At 44.4% G+C, this 12,637-nt stretch overlaps 1 protein-coding gene across 13 annotated transcripts in view; it reads left to right on the forward strand.

Annotated features, from left to right (window-relative positions):
• Positions 1-12,637, forward strand: part of ACTR3B (actin related protein 3B) — a 99,701-nt gene that overhangs the window by 56,292 nt on the left and 30,772 nt on the right. For 4 of the 13 annotated variants that reach the window (XM_045388082.2, XM_015448331.4, XM_005551232.4 and 1 more), the window contains 4 exons: positions 3,352-3,447; positions 5,295-5,402; positions 9,102-9,245; positions 12,140-12,313. In XM_045388082.2, coding sequence (XP_045244017.1) covers positions 3,352-3,447; positions 5,295-5,402; positions 9,102-9,245; positions 12,140-12,313 — 522 coding nt within the window. Of the gene's footprint in view, positions 1-514; positions 552-3,351; positions 3,448-5,294; positions 5,403-9,101; positions 9,246-12,139; positions 12,314-12,637 lie in introns of all 13 variants that reach the window. The other 9 variants (XM_074036434.1, XM_074036436.1, XM_074036433.1 and 6 more) reach the window with 4 other exon arrangements.

The raw sequence follows: 12,637 nt of genomic DNA on the forward strand, positions 1-12,637 counted from the left end.
GTTTTTAACTGAGAGGTTTTTAGTAGTTGCATTTCCCATTTATATTTGCTGATAATTTTAGTAATAGCAACTCACTGGCATTGAACACATCTGTGTGTCCAGTACTGCTCGAAGCACATTATTTAGACTGCCTTTAATCTTTGCAACTCTCTGAGTGGGGTACTAATTACCTCCACTTTACCCATGAGGAGACTCAGGAGAGAGGAAATAGTTTACCAAGCCTAGTAAAGTGGAAGTCTGGGATTTGATCCCAGTCAGTTTGACCTCAGATCTCTTAATCAGACTGGTGTGGCATGCTACTGTGTGACAGATATGTTTGGTCTTAATTTAACTATTTTTTAAAAATGTTATGCTTCATGTTTTTAATGTGTTTTATTTATGTATTAGTATTTTTTAACTGAAGACTTATTTTTCTCTTTGCTTTGTATTGGGTGTGTGTTCTTAGTAATAATTAAAAGGACTCCTTTTTGCATATTTTAGTATAATTTGATATATTTACCCTGTATTTGTTTAGGGGTAACTATCTCCTTCCTGCTGTAATCAGTGACCAGGTTGGTATTGCCACATGTTCTTGCCTCCCCTTCCTTCTCTCCACCACCTGCTTTTGATTAATGATGTTACTAAACTTATTCCAATGTTAACATTTATAACTTTATGTTTACTAATGCCTGTGATTCTTTATCAGTTTTAAATAATATCTTTTGATCTCACTGTAAGAGGCAAATGTCTTTACATTCTCTCCTTCTTTCTTTGTACACTGCTCAACTTGATACCGTTTTTTTCTGTTAAAATTTATAACATTTGCATTCTGTTCTTAATTCCCAGAAAATAAAAGTCTTTTTTTTTGAGACAGAGTCTCACTCCATTGCCTAGGCGGGAATTCAGTGGTGCAATCTCAGCTCACTGTAACCTCTGCTTCCCGGGTTCAAGCAATTCTCCTGCCTTGGCCTCCCAAGTAACTGGGACTACAGGCGTGCACCACCATCCCCGGCTAATTTTTGTATTTTTAGTAGAGATGGGGTTTCACCATGTTGGCCAGGCTGGTCTCAAACTCTTGACTTCAGGTGATCCGCTCGCCTCGGCCTCCCAGAGTGCTGGGATTACAGGCATGAGCCACCATGCCTGGCCAAAGAAAAGTCTTTATTCCTACATCTTAAATGGCTTCATTGCTCACTGTAAGTCTTTGCTGGACTTTCTGCATTCTTCTTGGTTGGATAAAGTTTATCCTCTAATAGTTCATGAACCCATACATTTTGGCTCATGGGAATGAAATTTTCCAAGTTCTTACATGTTTAAGGATATATATTTTTTCTCTTTAGTATTTTATTTTATTGTTTTATTTTTTTAATTGACACATAATAATTGTGCATATTTGTGGGGTACAGAGTGAAGTTTTGATACATATAATGTGTGGTTATCAGATCAGGGTAATTAGCATATCCGTCGTCTCAAATATTAGATATTTTGATTTTGTAACATACTTGACTGACAGTGTGGCCAGATGTAGAATTCTTGGGTTGTACCTTCTTCCCTTGAAGACTCTAAGTGTGGCCGCATGTGTCCTAGTGTTAAATGTAGCAGTGTTGAGGGCTGAGGCTGACTGTACTTTCCCTGTCGTAGGGGTGTATTAGTCTACTTGGCTGCTGTAATTTTGTTTATACCACAGGTTGGGTGGCTTAAACAGCAGACAGTTCGTGATTTTCTCAGTTCTGGAGGTTAGAAGTCCAAGATCGAGGTCCATCGGGGTTGGCTCCTGGTGCGGCCCTCTTCCTGGCTTATACGTGGTCCCCTTGCCTGCTGTGTCCTCACAGGCCTTTCCCCTGTGTGAGTGTAGAGTGGGGAGAGAATAGGAGAGAGAGATTGATTTCTGGTGTCTCTTCCTCCTCTTAGAAGACCTTCCTCCAGTCCTATCAAATTAGGGCCCCACCCCTATGACCTCAGGTAACCATGATGACCTCTTGAAAGGCCCTGTTACCAACTATAGTACAGTGGGAGTTAGGGCTTTAATCTATGAATTGGAGGTGTGGGAAGCACAGTTCATTCGTAATAAAGGGTAATGTATACGTTTTGCCCAAAGGTCCAGGGACTTTTTATTTTTTCAGTTTTAAATATGAGATGTACACCCATATTTGTTGACAAGGAAAAATGTTCATAGTATATTGTTGAATGACAAAAATCAGGTTTATTTATTCTTTTTCTGTTTCTGTTATCTGTCATTTCCTCCTGTTTGATGATGGTTATTTTAAAATAGATACTTGGATTCTTGGAAATGTCTTTGGAAATTCTTGGGAATTTTTATCTGCTTTGTTTTAATATTTTTCCAGATACGTTTTTTTTTTCTTTCTTTTTGGAGACAGGATCTTGCTCTGTCACCCAGGTTGGAGTGCAGTGGCACAATCTCAGTTCACTGTAGCCTTCACCTCTGAGGCTCAAGTGGTCCTACCTCAGCCCCCCAAATAGCTGGGATCACAGGCATGTGCCACCACACTTGGCTGACTTTTAAATTTTTTCGTAGAGGTGGGGTCTTGACCAGTTTGCCCAGGCTGGTCTTAAACTCCTGGACTCAAATGATTCTCCCTCCTCAGCCTCCTAAAGTGCTAGGATTATAGATGTGAGCTACCCACCTGCCCCTAGATAGGCGTTTTTTTGTCTGCCATTTGTTTTTCCTATTTTCTCTGTCCCTTTTCTTTTTCTTTGAGTGTTTTTATATCACTGTTGGCTGGCTTCTTTGTGCCCCTTACTCGTCTCTGAATGAGCAGAGTTCTTCTGAACTAATGGCGTGTGGGTAGGCTGGGGAGGTCCTGGGCAGCGTCTGGGGGAAGCTGCGCTCTGCCCTGGGCTCTTCCCTTGCCACTGGACTGTAAGGGTGCTTGGCCTAACCTTGCCTGCTCTGCCACCCTATGGCTCCTCACACTGGGCCTGTCCTGAGCAAGGGCTTGCTGCTCCTCTGGCTCTCCTTTGCTGAGACCTGAAGTCACTGGTTTGCCTTTGGTGTCCTCACTCGTCTTGGTTGTGTTTTCACAGCCCTTGGCAACTTGCTTCTGGGATATTCAGTTTCATGGTGTTTAGGTGTTATGTTATTGAAGACAGAGTTTCTTTTTCTGTAACTCGTTCTTATTTTGGGTGGGTAATAAGAACAGAAGCCTTCAGAGAGGTCTTTACTCTGCCATCTTAAAGCTTTTAAGGCTCACAGCCAGATTTCTTTAATACACTTTGGGCATCTTCTATCTCTAAAATCAGGGAGTTGTATAATGTCCTTACTAACATACTTTCTGGTTAACCTGTTTATGGTTCTGATGTATTTACATGAAATTTGGGCAAATACTAAATATAGTGAATGTTTTCTTACAGACAGAGCCTCCACTCAATACACCGGAAAACAGAGAGTATCTTGCAGAAATTATGTTTGAATCGTTTAACGTACCAGGACTCTACATTGCAGTTCAGGTAAAAGCAGTTGTTTTTGTGATTCCTGAAGCACGTGAGCTGTCTAATAGTGGAAGCAATGGCATTTCCCAAGGTTCTCCGCTGGAAGACTGCACTGTGCACCCTTCCTTTTTCCACTCCCTGCCCCGCCCCCATGCCATTCAGGACTACAGGGAACGTGTCCTGTGACTTTTCTTTTCATATTTATGCCATTTTTTGGTATAGACGTCGTCTGGCTCTTTTTACATGCATTAAAGTCTAATGCATTTTTATCTGAGTGACAAGATACAGGTGTTGACGTGCCTCTTCTTTTGGCATCTCTGACTTACTTTGATCAGAAAAACAAAATAAATACCTTTAGAGGTTTCCCCTTTCTGATTTTGGGCTCTTATGAGCCCCGGTGTACTTGATTCTGAGGGGCCCTGTGTTTTCATGAGCTCGCAGAACTTGTTCTGAAGCTGCGGTTCTGGGTGTGATGGTTTTTGGTTGCATTTGGTCGCATTTGGTCATTATTTGCCTGCCACCTTATATAAGGGAATTGACTGAAATTTTGGGGAATAAATGAGATGGGTGTTGCCCAAATGTTTCCTGCATACTACTAGTCACTTCTAAGGAGGAGAAGGAGGAAGAGTTCCATAGAAAGATGAATTTGGGCGGTGCTGCATCCTGCAGCTTTCTCGGGCTGATTCACAGTGCCTGTCAGCACAGTCTAGGCTCTGAGGATTCCTGTGTCGAAATCTATGTATTCTAGCACTTCCAAATTCATTTAACTACAGATCTTCCCCCTGGCTAAGTTATTTGTATTCCATGGGATAGGGAAACACTTTAGGAAACATAAGACTGGTGGTTCTCAAAGTGGTCTGTGCAGCAAGTTTACCTGGAGAATGTTTTTTAGAAGTACAGATTTTGGGCTTCATCTTCGAGCAGCGTTTTCCACCCTCAGTGCTTTGGGCTGGGTAGTCCTGTGTTGTGGGCGCTGCACTGTGCATTACAGGGGACTTAGCAGCATCCCTGGCCTCTGCCCACTAGAAGACAGCAGCCCCACCTCAAGCCTCCCCACCCCGACAAAGAAAATGGTACCAGACATTGCCAGATGTTCCCTTTGGGGCAACATTTTCTTTGGTTGAAAAATTACCCTGTACCTTCCAGTTTAGAATTCCTGGGTGTGAGGCCTAGTAGTCTGTATTTTAAACAACTCCACAAGTGACCTCATTGCCAATCTGTGGCCCCACACTGGAAACCAATGAATTAGAAATTAAAATCTTATGATTCTATAATGAAATATCTTTTTCACTGGCTTTTCTTTGCAAAACTTCAGGTTTCTTTTCTTTTCTTTTCTTTTTTCTTTCATTTTTGAGACAAGGTCTCACTGTGGTGTCCAGGCTGGAGTGCAGTGGTGCAATTATGGCTCACTCTAGCTGCAACTTTCTGGGCTGAAGGGATCTTCACACCTCAGCCTCCCAAGTAGCTGGGTGTACAGGTGTGTGCCACCACACCTGGCTAATTTTTGTGTTACTTGTAGAGATGGGGTTTCACCATGTTGCCCAAGCTGGTCTTGAACTCTTGGGCTCAAGTGATCTGCCTACCTTGGCCTCCCAAAGTGTTGGGATTACAGGCATGAGCCACCACATTCAGCCAGGTTTCTTTATCGAAAACTTGACTCCTATAGTTTTAAGTCTCAACAGTTTCGTGTTAGTTGTCCAAGTCTGAATTGGAATTTGAGGGACAGGGGTCAGAGGATGGATAGGAAAAGGAAAGAGTTACTCAGACATATTTAGTAAGAGAGTTTGTTGATTGGACCTGGAAAGGCCCACAGATGCTTTAGAAAGAGTTCCCATGTGCGAGTGGTTTCCATGTCTTTTCTCCAGGCAGTGCTGGCCTTGGCGGCATCTTGGACATCTCGACAAGTGGGCGAACGTACGTTAACGGGGATAGTCATTGACAGTGGAGATGGAGTCACCCATGTTATCCCAGTGGTAAGCAGAATGGTTAATGTATATATGTCTCTGTAGGCTTAACACCTGATTCGAGGTAAGGATGCAAATAAAAAAAAAAAACAGCCTTCTGCAATGAAAATACATTTCAGATGATAGTTATACTTAGAAAAGGTAATAAAAGTTTTTTATTTTTTTGCCACCTTATATAAGGGAATTGACTGAATTCCCCAAGTATGTGGGAAAGAATGAAAAAGATGGCCAATTATTGTGGCTTTGGCAATTTTAAATTCATGGTGGCATATTTCTACAGTCAGAATGTCAGAGAATGTCCAGGATGTCTCTGGATCTACAGAGCCTCTGTTTCACCATGGGTGTAACATCAAAAGAATATTTTCCAGCGTTATCATTCTGACGTGTTGGGAGATAGACATCATTTTGGATGTTCAATTTGTAGGTGCAGTGCATGGCCATTTGAAGGAGCACATCTGTGTTCTGTGAAAAGATGTGAATTGCAACCAGCTCAGGCTTGGAAAAATTGCTTCTTGTTTTAAAAATTTATTTAAGGGCCGGGCGCGGTGGCTCATGCTTATAATCCCAGCACTTTGGGAGGCCCAGGCAGACAGATCACCTGAGGTCGAGAGTTCGAGACCTGCCTGACCAACATGGAGAAACCCTCTCTCTACTAAAAATACAAAATTAGCCGAATGTGGTGGCACATGCCTGTAAACCCAGCTACCTGGAAGGCTGAGGCAGGAGAATTGCTTGAACCTGGGAGGCGGAGGTTGCAGTGAGCCAAGATCGCACCATTGCGCTCCAGCCTGGGCAACAAGAGCGAAACTCCGTCTCAAAAAGAAAAGGTTATTTAAAAGCCAAGAATGGGAGATTGTACATTTTGGCTTGCAGAAGGCTCTGCAATACCACTTTTTGGTTTTAGATAAGTGATTCCTAATTTGGGTCTCAAGAGATCTCTGAATTTTTCTTTTGGTCCAATGGACTGTTTAAAGGAATTATCTTAAATTCATGTTTTTGGAAAATGTATCGGAAGTGTCTGAAGAAGGTATTCAGAGGGAAGTCAGACTCATCCTGGTCTTTCTCCTGTGAGGTCTCCTCCTCAGGAACCACCATTGCTAGTTACTTCTGTTATGTTACAGATGTGTTTCTGCATGTGTATATGGGGGTGTGTGTATGTGTATATTTTTACATACACACACAGCTCTTTTAAAATGCAAATTAGGATTTTCAAAAACCATTTAATTGAAAAAATAGTCACCATTTCATTTTGAGAGGTGATGGGATGATGTACTAATACTAATGCCTTTAATTCCTTGAAGGTTAGGAATCACTGCAGTGGAAAGGCTTCATGGTCCATGTGCCTACAGTCAGGGAGAAAAAGGCCAACCTCCTGCACCCATGCCTTGTACTCCTGGCCATGGTCCTTCCCGTGGGGAGGAGAGGTGGCTGCCCTGCCCTGTGAAGTGTGCTCTAGACTTGAGCCTCCTTCAAGCCAGTCTCAGCACTCCTGTCCGTGGATCTCGAGAAGAGTTAGTGCCCTGGGTGCAGAGCCCTCATTGAGAACTCAGGCTGCTGTTTACTCAGAGAGCTGCGCTGCTGAGATCCAAGATGAGGCCCCTAGGCCCCTGGCCTGCACCGCCTTTGGTTCTCTGCCTATTTCTTATGTCTGATTTAGGAAAAGGGAAGAAAATACATTTCACAGCATGTCCAGGCCCACCAAGAAAGTTGTTTGAAAAGATTTTTTATCGTATCTTAGTTCGGTTTTTCCCCCAGTTATAAAAATTACATTGTCATTGGAAATTTAGATAAAATAGAAAAATTTGAAGAAATAAAATTACCTGTAAAGCCACCCAAAGACCTGTATTATGCCTTTATTTGTATAGTCTTTAAGCTCTTTTTCTTTTTTTTTTGGAGATGGAGTTTCACTCTTGTTGCCCAGGCTGGAGTGCAATGGCACGATCCGGCACACTGCAACCTCTGCCTCCCAGATTCTCCTGCCTCAGCCTCCTGAGTAGCTAGGATTACAGGCATGCGCCACCATGCCTGGCTAATTTTGTATTTTTAGTAGAGACGGGGTTTCTGCATGTTGGTCAGGCTGGTCTCAAACTCCCGACCTCAGGTGATCTGCCCATCTTGGCCTCCCAAAGTGCTGGGATTACAGGTGTGAGCCACCGTGCCCAGCCTGAGCTCTTTTTCTAAGACACATGTCACACGCACACACTTAAAACACAATTGGAATGTCTCATGTCTGGTCTGGGATTCTATATATAATACAATCCTAAAGTTATATTTTGCATATTGATTTAACCCTAATTTTTTTCTCTTGTGGTTAAATATTCTGTGAAAATACATTTAAGAAGTACATAATATATTTTTCTGTTGTTGGACATGTATCTTGTTTTAATATTTTTACCACTGTCATGAGCTGATATTTATTTAACAGTATTTTAGAAAATATTACGTGTAATGCATAGAATGTGGTAATTTTGAATAATTTATGTGTTAGAAAGCTAATATTATTTTTATGGGTTTAAGTTGATTTTTAATAATTTGTACATATCTTTTAGCTCCGTCTTAAAATACTTTACAAATACTTGGACTCTACAGAAAGGCTAAATCCTTTTTTGCTTCTAGAAGTTAGGTACATCAGAAAAAAACCATAGGAGGAATTCAGTAAGTTGTCCTTGCAACTTTACTGGTGACTAGATGCAACTATTAGAATGAATACGTGTGTAAAATGAAGTCAGCGTTTCACTTCTGTTCCCTTCTGTCTCACTTGGGGAGTGTGGCACAGAGGCTGTGATTGCTGTAACGTGAAACCTGAGGGTCTTTACCGGATGATCCAGCGGTAGGCGTTGTCCACTCTGATGGTCAGCATCCTGCTCACCCCTGTGGAACAAGCTGGATGTGTGTCCAAGCTTGTGGCTCCTGTGGCAGGTCTGTGCCCACAGGAAGGCTGATGAGGGAGCTTTGGACCCATCATTGCTGTGGGCATGTGGATACTTTACACCGGTCCTGCCATTGACAGCACAGGTGGTGGTCACCCTTCTTTCCTGGTCCCTCACAGACATACCTTCACTGGCTCAGGGAGGCAGTGGAATGAGAGGCTCCCCACCCCCAAAAGCAGTGCTATGTGCTCGACACACACAGTTTCATCTGAACTGTGTTATTGGCCCCTGCAGGGTATTGTTTGCCCCATATGATGGACAAATGCGCTGAGGCTGAAGCATGTGAAACTTGCAAATGTGGAGCCGGAATTGGAGTCCAGGTTGTTAGAATCTAAGCCCTGTGTATTAACCAAATTGCTGACTTTGAAACATAAGTAGATTTATAGTTGGCTTAACAATTTATAAATAAAACTTTTTCCTTTTTGTTAGGGAAAAAACCTATTGGGTTTAGTGTTCCCACAGACAGCATTACTTTTTGGAAATGAACTATCCCGTGTGTTTTTTCTTTTCATATTCCTAACGAAGACATCATTTTGGTTGCTTTCGGAGAGCGTCAGATTATTGGAATAATCTGGAAGTTTGAATATAAATGGAATTGCGTATGCAGTCATTTCGAAAGACCTTCTGTGCCGAGCTTGCAGAGGGTGGGGATTCTGTAAATGCTTGTTAATGCTGTGAGGGGCAGACAGGGAGGCTGAGACAGGAAACCTTGTGAGTCCAGGCTGCTCTCCACTACAGAATCAGTAACACAGCTGTTTTGCCTCCTCTTCTTCCCTAGGCAGAAGGTTATGTTATTGGAAGCTGCATCAAACACATCCCGATTGCAGGTAGAGATATTACGTATTTCATTCAACAGCTGCTAAGGGAGAGGGAGGTGGGAATCCCTCCTGAGCAGTCACTGGAGACAGCAAAAGCCATTAAGGTAAAAACAGATGGGAAACCGGCTGGTTTGGGGGTGAGAGAGATGGTGTTCTGGACACTTCCCCTCGGTGCCGTCATCCCTGCTTCTCCTTTCCTTCCTCTCCCCTTCCCATGAGTGTGGGGCTTGATTTGTTTTACCCCTTGGGTTTAGTGGGCTGAAGATGTAAAGCTTAACCTCTTCCAAACTAGATGCTCTGAGGTTCCAGCTGTCAGTGAGAACAGCTTGGTAGCTGGTGCAGTGTACCAGCATGCAGAGGCGCATTGTTCAGCTGGAACCTCACTGCCAGAGCCTCAACTACCAGAGCGCTCCTTCCATACTGCCTCCATGCTTCGCTGTAGAATCAGGAGGCGACTGCAGCAGCAGAACACTGCCACCCTAGAATCCAGAGCTATTGCACAAAATTCACACACAGGTGTGGGTGTGACGTGTGGCCATAAGCATCTCCTTCCTTTACTGCACAGTTTCTGAGTGTAGTGGAGCTTGAGGAGGGTGAGCCTGACACCCACCCTTCTCCTCACTGCCTTCCTCCCTTCTCAGCACCTCGTAACTGAGGCTGCTTGAAGGAAAGGAAGCATCAGAGATGATTCCCGAGGTGTTTTTAGGACAGGAAGCACTGGCCTGGGGCAGGCTCTGCAGTTGGGTATGACCTGCCGTACTTTACCTGGAACCAGAGATTCCTGGGAAGGAGGCTCTCAGTGCTGAAATGGTGACATGGGGAAGACGTGGTCCCTTCCATCTCAGGGGGAGGTTTCCTGAGGTATCATTAGACATTCTTTTTTAGACTAAAATTTTTCCTAAGGGGTTACCGTCTCCTTTCTTTGCCTTTCCTCAATGGAAGAATATTTGACTATTTGATCCAAGCTCCCTTGCCACTCCAAATCTGTTAGAAATGTAAGTCAGAATGGAGCCCCTTCATAGTGGCTCACACGTATAATCCTAGGACTTTGGGAGGCCGAGGCGGGAGCATTGCTTGAGGCCAGGGGTTCGAGACCAGCTCAGGCAATATAGTGAGATCTCGCCTCTATTTCAAAAAAAAAAAAAAAAAAAAAAAAAAAAGAGCCTCTTGTTACTGATACCCAGGGTCCACTCTAGTGGGTCTGAGTCCTTCCTATTTCCACCAGGATTGCTGAGCGGCACTGCTAAGGAGGGGCTTTCCTGACCCTCATGCTGGGCCTTACACTCTCCTCAGGGCTGTTGGAGTTCCAATTTGGACCCTGAAATCTGGGCTGGTGTGCTCGATGTGACTGTGTGTCACCCTCCTGTGAAGGCTGGGAGTAAAAGAGACTCTGTTCATAGCCTCCAAATCAGCTGCCCTGGCCCTGCTGTGTGGGGTAGCCCTTTTAGTTCTTGCCTCACTTCTCTCTTTAAAGGAACAGATCCTGAAAGGCGTGGTTTAGAGCTCCCCCTGCTTCCCTTTACTGCCATGGCCTTCTGTGGTCGTGAGCAGGCCTGAGGGAGTGTGTACCGTGAACACACCACCTTTGCATCATGAATCCTGAACCTTAAGATTAAGCCTGTTACTCTGCACCCAACTCCATGGAAGCATTTCATAGGAAGCGTTTGAGTTAAGTGAGCTGAGATGCTGTGGGATGTTGACCAGGCCTGTGAGGAGAACTGAATGCCTTTGTCTCCAGTCTTGGTTGATTTGAGGTTGTAATCAGCTGACCCTGTTTCTCTGTGTCATCAAGGAACACAGGGTTGTGTAACACTTCTTGCCTGTCAGTCTTCCTAAAATTCTGCTAGAGTATATCCAAGATACCCAGAAGATGGCATTAGAATATGTTTCAGGGATGCTAAGAAACTTTAAACTTAATACCACAAGAACGTCTTTGGAGGTCCTTGAGAGAACCATTCCTTCCACGGTGTGCTGAGTGCCAGCTGGGCAGCCCACCTGGTGTTTCCCGTAGGCAGCGAGTACCTGGGGGTCACCTGCTGCTTGGCTGAGGCCAGCTCTAAGGACACGTATCAACACAAAGGTGTCCAAGAATATTAATCTCACCAGATACTCAGGAAACACTTCGCATCCCTCAGGCTGCCTGTCGGTGCAGGGCGGGGATTGTTAGCGGGTTCTCTCACAGCAGCAGCATCCTGGCAGCTCCAGTCCTCCCCCCTGACTCTCCTTTTCCTTTATTCCCTGGGACCTATCACTTTATAACCTACCATGTCATTTACTTGTTATGGTTGCTTATTGTTGTCTGACTCCCAGCTGGAGTGTAATCTCAGCAGGGATCTGTGTGTGTTTCGCTCACTTGTGTCTCCCAAGTGCCTAGACAGTAAATCTGTGTTAACTGAGGGACTTAGAAGACCCAGTCAACAAGGTACACTATGTCTAGGCAAAGAGATGGTGTCAGTGGAGCCGGCGACAGTGCCGTGGCCAGCTCCACACCAGATTAACAACCAGCAGGTTGACAGTGGCCACCCAGCTTGTGGATGCTGGGACTGAAAGAAGCCTCTGCAGTCAGGTGTTAGGGTGTAGACAGTGCTGCTCTCGGTAGGTGAGGCTGCAGCATGGGTCTGCTGGTCCGGTGTGGACAACAGAGGGGTGCCAGGGCAGGCCATAGGGGGCACCTGAGAGGAAGAAGGCAAGACGTGATTTCTAGACACCTACAGACATCATTTCAGATATGATAGCGATAGAATTGGATAGACCAAGGCTGAGATTAATAGCTGAGTTGCAGAGAAAGCAGACTTACCTGTCCAGAGTCCAAGTGTAACCATGCCTAATATGAAAGATGATGGAATGTGAGACCTGACACGTATCCACACTGGAGTGACGGTGGGGGTGGTTCTGATCCCAGGGCGTGTTTACTGCATGGGGTTCCTGGTTATTTGTCTGAGGGCAGAGACACTGGGCGGTTGTTAATGCCTGGCAACATCTTTGTGTGTGTATGCAGGAGAAATACTGTTACATTTGCCCTGATATAGTCAAGGAATTTGCCAAGTATGATGTGGATCCCCGGAAGTGGATCAAACAGTACACGGGTATCAACGCAATCAACCAGAAGAAGTTTGTTATAGACGTTGGTTATGAAAGGTTCCTGGGACCTGAAATATTCTTTCACCCGGAGGTAAGATGTTTCCTTTTGTGTGTGCTCAAGTGTGTGGGATGGAGCTGTACTGCCACCCAGAGTGCGGAAAGAGCATTTCCCAGCAAAGGGCCTGTGAGCAGGGCGGCCGTCGTTCTGTCTCCCCGCATCCCCCGTGCCGTTTGTCTGCTTGACAGATTGTTCAGTTTGCCTCTCCTCTTGGCTGTCTGTGTTAATAATTAAAGATGGGTTATACCACAAATAGGAAGACTTATAGGAGCAATAGACGATAATAGAACTAAAAGTAATCTTCAAGGGTTGTGGGTGGTCACATGCTAGTATTACGAGTAGCTATAATCTCAAGGA

Source organism: Macaca fascicularis, chromosome 3 (genome assembly GCF_037993035.2).
Source record: "Macaca fascicularis isolate 582-1 chromosome 3, T2T-MFA8v1.1".
NCBI classification, from domain to species: Eukaryota; Metazoa; Chordata; class Mammalia; order Primates; family Cercopithecidae; genus Macaca; species Macaca fascicularis.